This window comes from Cyclopterus lumpus, chromosome 13 (assembly GCF_009769545.1).
Source record: "Cyclopterus lumpus isolate fCycLum1 chromosome 13, fCycLum1.pri, whole genome shotgun sequence".
Taxonomy (NCBI): domain Eukaryota; kingdom Metazoa; phylum Chordata; class Actinopteri; order Perciformes; family Cyclopteridae; genus Cyclopterus; species Cyclopterus lumpus.
Window position 1 is genome coordinate 16261003 of NC_046978.1, and position 8489 is coordinate 16269491.

At 41.9% G+C, this 8489-nt stretch overlaps 1 protein-coding gene across 1 annotated transcript; it reads right to left on the reverse strand.

Annotated features, from left to right (window-relative positions):
- Window positions 1-3129: 3129 nt before the first annotated feature.
- LOC117741495 (matrix metalloproteinase-20-like) lies at window positions 3130-7494 on the reverse strand. The gene is made up of 10 exons (XM_034548572.1): window positions 7328-7494; window positions 6424-6662; window positions 5749-5897; window positions 5431-5556; window positions 5188-5346; window positions 4914-5085; window positions 4638-4771; window positions 4380-4536; window positions 3641-3744; window positions 3130-3230 (listed from the first exon to the last, which is right to left on the reverse strand). The coding sequence occupies exons 1-10, from the start codon at window positions 7460-7462 to the stop codon at window positions 3130-3132; spliced, it is 1476 nt and encodes a 491-aa protein (XP_034404463.1). The 5' UTR covers window positions 7463-7494.
- Window positions 7495-8489: the final 995 nt, after the last annotated feature.

The window sequence follows — 8489 nt, forward strand, 5'->3', positions numbered from 1 at the left end:
ATGAAAAACAGCAACATACCACAAGCCCTGCCAAACTCAATTAGCCTCTTGCATGAACTGCAACACTTAAGTTGCACAAGGCTGTAATTTGCCCGCATTTTGTGCCCCCCCCCCCCCCCCCCCCCCCCCCCCCCCCCCCCACCAGGAATTCAGCAATGTCATGCTGACGAGCCCTAAGTGATGCTTTTCAGACTGTGCATTACTCTACCAGTGAATATGTACGCCACGCCAGGGATGTCATCCACATGAGAGCGGGCGTCAGGTGGATCTGTGCCGCTGTGTCTCTCTCTGCAGGCGATTCCAATAAGTCGTCCGCGTTGTTCTCATCCACGTGTACCTGGGTTGAAACAATAATCGGACTCGGTTGAATCTTTCGACGGTCTTTTGCAATCATTTTATAAAACATATTTTACATATTTTGTACCTGTTCTTAAAGAAAACAATCACATTTTCAATCATAACGGCTGCGTCAAAAGAAATAGTTTTTGGGAGCTGGTTGTGTTTCAACTTTTCTTGTTTCTTTTCCGAAGAAAACGTTGGAACAGAATTCATTAGATGTGGCATTGCACATAATGGTTCACTCCTCTCTATTTTATTTTCCATTTCCATTTTGCCCAAATGGTATATATACCTTTTTGGGCCTGAAATATACCTATATATATATGTACATATATACCTGAAATACAGCAACAGAAGAGTCTGTTAAGACATTTGGCTGGTAAATCCACACAGAATTATGCAGAAAACGTCAGTCTGTGGGTTAGAAAATAATCTATATATTTAAATTCAGCATCCATTAAAAAATACTTTAAAAAAATCAAAAAATAGTTATTTAATAAATATTTAAAATATAAGTCTAAGATCATAAACTGCATTGTATATATTCTATATTAAATCAGACACTGGTGGCACAATGCTGCATAATACATATTTTTTTGCACTGGTAAAGGATACTTGGCTGAAAATATATGTTTTACAGGGGGTACATCACTACTGAGAACTACTGTTCTATGCAATATAAGCTAAGGGTATAGAATATACAGTCGATATAGAAATATAGGGTAATCTTTCATGTTCCAGTCTGACAAACCTAGCCCCTTTCCTGGCTCATAGGCGTGAGCCAGCACTCCCCGTGGTCCATCAAAGGGAAATAAATCACCATGAGCTGCCACAGAAAAGACACTTCTTCTCCACACTATGAATTAGAAAGGACTCACTCTCTTTGTGTATTGTTATGAACAATAATTAGGGTTTAAAGTCTTATTGTTAAGCAGCTGTACTTCTCCGGGCTTCACTCCACAGCTTCAGGGCTGAACGAAGGGACCGTTCCACGTCCTCTCTCTTCACGTCCGGAGTGTATTTGGCAATCCTGCAGCGCCAAAGACGGACGCACAAACGTGAGACGGGAGGAACAACCGGTTCCACAGCTGCAGCTACACTAACATATCATCTGTCGGGCTAAATAAAATACTCATTTTACACGATTACAGTAATCAGGAAGAAAACAAAACACCTTGCATGTACGTGATGGTGTGGTTCTTCCATGTAGGCTTTTCTGGGGGGAAAAGCTGATGTTTTCCACATCTGGAACACCACACCTGGGCTCCTTCATCACATCCAGGGTGGTAGGGTCCAGACCACCTGTCTCTTTAAGACCAAAGAAGGATCTTCTGATCCATGGTAGACAACATGGATCTGATCCCTCTCCCCGACACTCTGCCGTGGGACTCCGGTTGTAAAAGCTCCCGAGGTAGCCCTGCTGTTGAAAGAGTTCACATCTGGAGGATCAGGTCTTAGTGGTGTTTGCTCTAGTCTGTTACAGTGTTGGGATATGACGTAGTCTATGTCTGAGGTGAGGTTAACAAGTTTTTTTTCAGATGCAAAGATAACAGAGACTTAAAATTGATTGCTAATTATCGATTCAAATAATGTCCCCGCCCCCCCCCCCCCCCCGAAATGACAACTACTAAATTGTGTTGCCATCAGAGGACCTTTTTCAGTAATGTTATTATTTCCAATTTTGTAATTAATTTCATGAAAGACAAATATGAGGTAAATCCAGGTAAAAGTAAGGAGTACGCCTAAGTGAAGTATATCAATTGCAAGAGGGAGATGAGGGGTTTTGACATAATTGAACAACATTATTTGTATATATATATATATATATCCATCCATCCATCCATTTTCAATACCGCTTATCCTCATTAGGGTCGCGGGGGTGCTGGAGCCTATCCCAGCTGACATAGGGCGAAGGCAGGGGACACCCTGGACAGGCCGCCAGTCCATCGAGGGCACATGTAGGGACATACAACCATTCACTCTCACATTCACACCTATGGGCAATTTAGAGATCAATTAACCTGCAGCATGTCTTTGGACTGTGGGAGGAAGCCGGAGAGAACCCACGCTGCCACGGGGAGAACATGCAAACTCCATATATATATATATATATATATATATATATATATATATATATATATATATATATATACATATATATATATGTATATATATGTTAGTATGTATCATGGTTCCATGTGGGTAAAACCACTATGTGTAACAGAATCCATTGACAGTTGACCAATTACCTCTCTGACTTTCACAAAGCAGTTTGTTTAAAAACATATATTCTGTCTATCTTTACAGTTAAAAAAAATAAGCATTTAAAAATTATTAGTACTTTAGTTCAATAGTGGCACATTAAGAAAAGTTGTAGCTACCACGCTAGTATATTTGTTTTAGTTTTGCGGTTAAAACAATCCAATGAAAGGTTTAGGCTTTCTGTCTGTTATGGGGAAAGACAAATGTGTACAGTGTGTTTTATCGTACATAATCCAGAACCCAAAAGTGTTATTTGTGAATTATGCAACGCTCTACACGCAAGTCAAAACCTGCAGGCATTAGTGAGGCATTCACCATAAAAAAAAAGATTTGAACTTACCACAAGAGCTGATGCTGGGAGCATTTTACTGAGGGACGCATATATAAAAAACATATATCAGGTTTGAATAGTAACTCTTTTTTTATTTTGACAAAACATCGACTGAAACTGCACTCGAAAGTTAAGAAGCACCGTGTTTTATTTTTTTCTTCTCGTTACTTAATTTAAATATAATTATTCTAAATATTTCAACATCCGAGCCATGAATTTGCTTTCTCAACTCCGACGACGTGTTTCTGGGTGGAGTCGTACTGGAAGACTTGTGGTCCGACAAAGAAGTAGATGAAACCTGAGAAGAGGGAGAAACCAAATCAGATGATTCACGTATCTTTATCATGTCGTGTTTTGTCTGGAATGTGTTGTTGATGATCGTGATGATGACGACGATGATGATGATGAGCATCTTTCTGAACTTAAGTATCCACTTTTGCTCACGGCTGAAATGACAGTATATCAAATGAAGGCCTTTGAGTGGTAAAGTGGGTAAATTATATAGTTTAAATAAGCATTCCTGTGCTACGAATAACAATACAACTTGCAAAAGCCCCCTCAGGCTACAGACAGCAGTATACTGCCTCCTAACCCGAGACAAGGTCACTGCCATCCAAAACATCACCCAGTTTGCCGTCTGTACTTATGTGGCACAAACGACTTCAAAAAAATACATTAAAGTGGATAATAATAATTGCTCTGGCTCACCCTCTTTATAAACAGCGGCATTTATTGTTGCGTTGACTCCAGGGAAGTCCTCGCTGATGTACTTCGGGTAGCCGAAATCCATAACCCTTCGGTTTTCATTGTAACTGGAAAAGACACGATACAAAGAAGCGTTGGTCAGAAGTCTCATGATCCTCCTGTTCGTCCAATTTGGTCATTTGATCACATAATGAAAATCCAATTTGAACCCCAAAATCGACGAACACATCGTCAGATCTGGGCCCTCACCCACCGGTGCTTTGTCATTTGTCTCAGTTCTGCCACAACTCTTCCATTTAATATAACATGATTAGAAACAAGTAGTTAATTTAGGTCAAAAAAAATAAAAAATTCGCCCAACAATATCATTTGGTTAATTTCCATCTGTCTTTCGATAATGCACGATGTTGGACAATTATCAGAAATAAGAAGATCCCACAGTGCAAAGTATTCTCGGACCTGCAGTGCACGGCTTATACTGTTCTCTAAAATAACCTCAAATGATCAAAAATAAAATGCTCTGGTAAGTGCATGCAGAGAAAAGCGGTCCTTTTAAACAAGGGAGTGCAAGTACGTCATGGCTGATTCCAATTTGAGGCACCACCACTGCATGCAGCTGGTGCCTCAAATTACCATAACTGATATATATATATATATATATATATATATATATATATATATATATATATATATATATAAAACTAAAGATATTTTTTAACTTTATTTAATATTGTTGCCTTACCTCCAGTAAATATCATGCATAAAGAAAAGGGTGCGTCCTGTTTTCACTATGTGCACCGCTGCGTCAACGTCCTGGACCCAGGCTGGAAAACCAAAGTGTCTGAGTGCTCGAGGCTTTCCCTTCACAAGAGAGCCTTTCACCGTCCAGAACATCGATTCTGTCCAAACAAAGAAATACAATTCAGTGGAGTCTTTTTTTTTTCCTAAATGAGAGGTACAATGATTTACTTTCAGGTCCTGAATTATTCAAAACGGTTACCGTGAATGAGGTAAGCAGAGGACCTGCGGGGCACCCAGAAGGCCGCATCGATGCTGGTTTCAATCTTGGGCATAAAGTTGGCGATGGGACCTTCTTTGATGTCATATTGCTCGTTATGTTTAATCCAGAGGTATCTTGTGGGAAAACATTGTGGCTTAAGTCGAAATCGTATATATATATATTAATGAAAAAAAAAGAAGAAAAAATATATATATACATTTTTTTCCTTCTTTTTTTAAAGTTGTGAATTAAAGAGAGGAAGTATCATCAACAAACTTTTCTCTGAAAAAGAAGGTGGCATCCCCAAGAGTAGTCACCGCGTCAAAGGTCAGGTCCGATGCACATTTGTTCTGCATGAGTTGAGGGAACAGAGGTCCCGACAGCCAGGGGTTTTGCTGAGAGCTCCAGCCGAACCTCGAAAAGTAATTTGGATGACCTCTAACTGGACCTAAAAGACACATCCACTTGAGGATTAAAAGATTTAATGACACTTCATCAATATTAATTGTAATTCAAGTACGATAAATGTATAGTTTTAGAGCTTGTTTACTGTAAAGTGCGTTGATATTTGCTACATCTTCTCTGGATAATAGGTTGGCTGAACGGGAGGGCTTGTAGGTCGGGTACATCAGTGACTTTGGGTTTCTGGAGTGCTTCAGGCCCAAAGCGTGGCCAAATTCATGTGCAGCGACAACAAACAGATTAAAACCTGCAATCGCACAAAGAGAAGTGCATCCAGATAAGTGATAGTCTTCAAGTGTCACAGTGGAGCGATTGTTACTCGGCTCAGCACCTGTTTCTCCTGCTGTCCAGTGCTCATCGTCGTCAAAGTGCGTGTCCCCTCCGACGCCCAGCCCGGGTCCGAAAGCATGAGCCAGCGTGCCTCTGGGTCCGTCAAACGGATACAAGTCGCCATGTGCTTCGCGATATATAATCCGGGGCCAAACATGGAACACAAAACCCACAGAGAACACCATTTGTTTCTTCTTCTTTCAAGCCAAAAGAAAATGACGGGTCTCCGTCCGTCCAAATGCGATGGTGTTTTACATAATGCTCCATCATATCACTGAAAAGTGCACGTTTCATTCCGGGACTCAAGACAAAAACCCACCAGCGGTCACAAACTCCACCACGATGTCAGCGTTGCGGCTGCGCGACCTGACAAACGTCAGACTGCTGGCTCGGGCCCAAACGCTGAAAGCTGACTGGACCAGAGAGTCCACGGTGTTGCGAGGCAAGTCTCTGGTGTACCTGGCGATGCTGCAACGGCAATGAGTACGTGTCAAGACACAGTGTCCCCTCAATACAAATGGATGAATACTATGCTAACTCATGAAACTATGTGCTTTTAAATAGTTATACAGACTTTGACAATGACTGCCTGTCGTAGTGTCTCTTTAATTATGCATCTGTTATGTATGTAATCCATCAGGCGTGCCTCAGACAGGACTAACAGAGAAATGGATATGGATGTTCCAGACAGTGTTACATAAGTTCAAGCATGTATGGGGAACTTAACGATAACGGGCCCACAATGACCCTCAAACCCCCCAAAAAATGTGTTAACCACAATGGTTTGTGACAGCTGCTATCACCTATTTCTGCCAAAGGCTTCATTGCTTTCTGCTTTCAGACTGTTGTATTTTTGGCAAGTTCAGCCTAGGTCTGACATGCCTCCATTATTAATTTACAGACATATATTTCAAGTTGTGTAATCTGACTCCACTTAAACAGCAAAAAAAAAAAAACGATAACGACTAAATATCAATAAAGACCGCATGGATACCTGTAGGTGATGACGTTCTTGTTCCACCGTGTCCCCTGGATGTGGCTGTACTCCTCCACATCTGGAACGCCACATCGAGGGCGACTCATCACCTCCAGCGTGTTTGAGTCCAGCGCACCTGACACATTGAGACCAAAGAATATCTGCATGTCTTTCACCTTGGAGGTGAAGGAGGGCCCGCTGCGCTTCATGCGCCCCGCAGGCTCTTCTTGCAGGTCGTAGTACTGTCGGAGGTATCCCTACGAGTAGATTCAAGCTCCAGATCAGATATCATCATGCACTGAAGAGAGCCAGGTAAATCAACTGGTCCTGCACAACTCAATGAATGCCAAAGGAGAAGGTTGTATTCCCTTTTTTTTTTTTTTTTTTTTGCAGCACGCATTAAAGTCGACGAAACATTATCGTCGTACGTTGTAGCGTCCGTCACATTGCATATTACGCTCATTCATAACATCTGGTATGAATTTGCATCCTTAGATGATCAGATTTACAGCATTGAATGTCAATTACACCACCTCCAATTACAACTAAATCCTTAATAAACAATAAACTGAATAAATTCTTCCCATGCAGATTGTCTTTCACCAACAATTGCTTCCACAGAAAAAACAAGAATACATGTATGAAAGGAAATTAGGGAGAGAGAGAAAAATCGGTTTACGCATGCAAGTCAACAAACTACAAGGACTCCGAGGGCAGTGCAGTTACTCACCTCCGCCCCGCCACCCACAACAAAAACAACGGAATAAAAAGATGTTATCTCTCCATCCTCACACACACATACGAGAGCGGGTCCTTGCTCTTCCTTCAAATTGGGATGCTTTTGGCATTGTACAAAGAGATTAAGTCACACGCAGTCCAATCGAAAACTTTTGTAATGCAGCTCATGCAATTATGCACTTACTGTGGCCAGCTTCAAGTCAACCTGTGGTTCAGTGGAAGGAGAGCTGTCTCCCGCCGGCATAAATGTGGGCGCCGTAAAACACGGACCGGGCATAAGCAAGACCAAGAAACAGCAGGAGAGCAGCATGACAGGCATTTCACAGACTTAATAAGACATGAATTGTCGCGGCCTAGTTTAAACACATGGAGATGGAACTTCTGGTTAATGAGAAAGCCTTTTAAATGGTGATTGTGACTCATACCACTTGCAAAACCGAGGAAAGCCTCAGACAGTGCCATGGAATCAGGGAGGGGTTTGCAGAGAGCCGAGGACAGCAAAACCAGAGAGGAAAGAAGTGACATTTGGACAGTGTTTTGGGTCACGTGACATTGTTTTCTCCAACGATGATGCAAATGGATAACGTATTCCACGGGTGGTTTCAATCTCAACATCGTATTCATATTCATTGCACATTTAGAACTGACATGGTTTCATTACTGATACAAATTGATTTTTTTTAAAAAGGCATAAAACGTACACTAAGAGTTTGAGAGTGCTTTGTGCTGATTGACAGATAACGCCAAACAAGTGGTGAAACTACAACGTGAGGCAACACACGGCACAGAAATAGATTCTTTCTGCACGATGTGCTCATTGCTGAAACTGTGACCACGTTCGGCATAAACATGTTGATATTCCCAACGTCGAAAAAAAAAAAACAAGCAGCTCTGATATATTGAGTAAATGGTTTCCTCAGTCCCGGAGAGGAACCTCAAGTTAATTCTCTCCGGACTGATGCAACACAATGAGCTTGGGTGGCACTGCTCATTCAACCCACGGATTAGACAAGGGCTCCCGAAATAGCCCCCGTGCAAAGCCCAATTGTGTCCCAAAGAATTGTACATTTCGATGAGAGACTTGGCTGAGAGGGAGCTGAAATTGCAGGGGTGGATTTAAGGCCTACTGAAAAGAAAAGAGCCGCTAGCCAAGCCGCCAAGACTGGCGAGGGTGTTGCCGCGGTACATCCAGGCTACAATTACAGTCGACTGGTCATTGTGGAGCTTCACGGGGTGCAACAGCAGTCCTCTGCGAGGCCAAGTTTTCCAGACTACGCCGTGCTCTTTCTTGACGAATCTGTGTCGCTCTGGTTTTATGTTTCCGAGTACAGGCGAGGTACATGAAG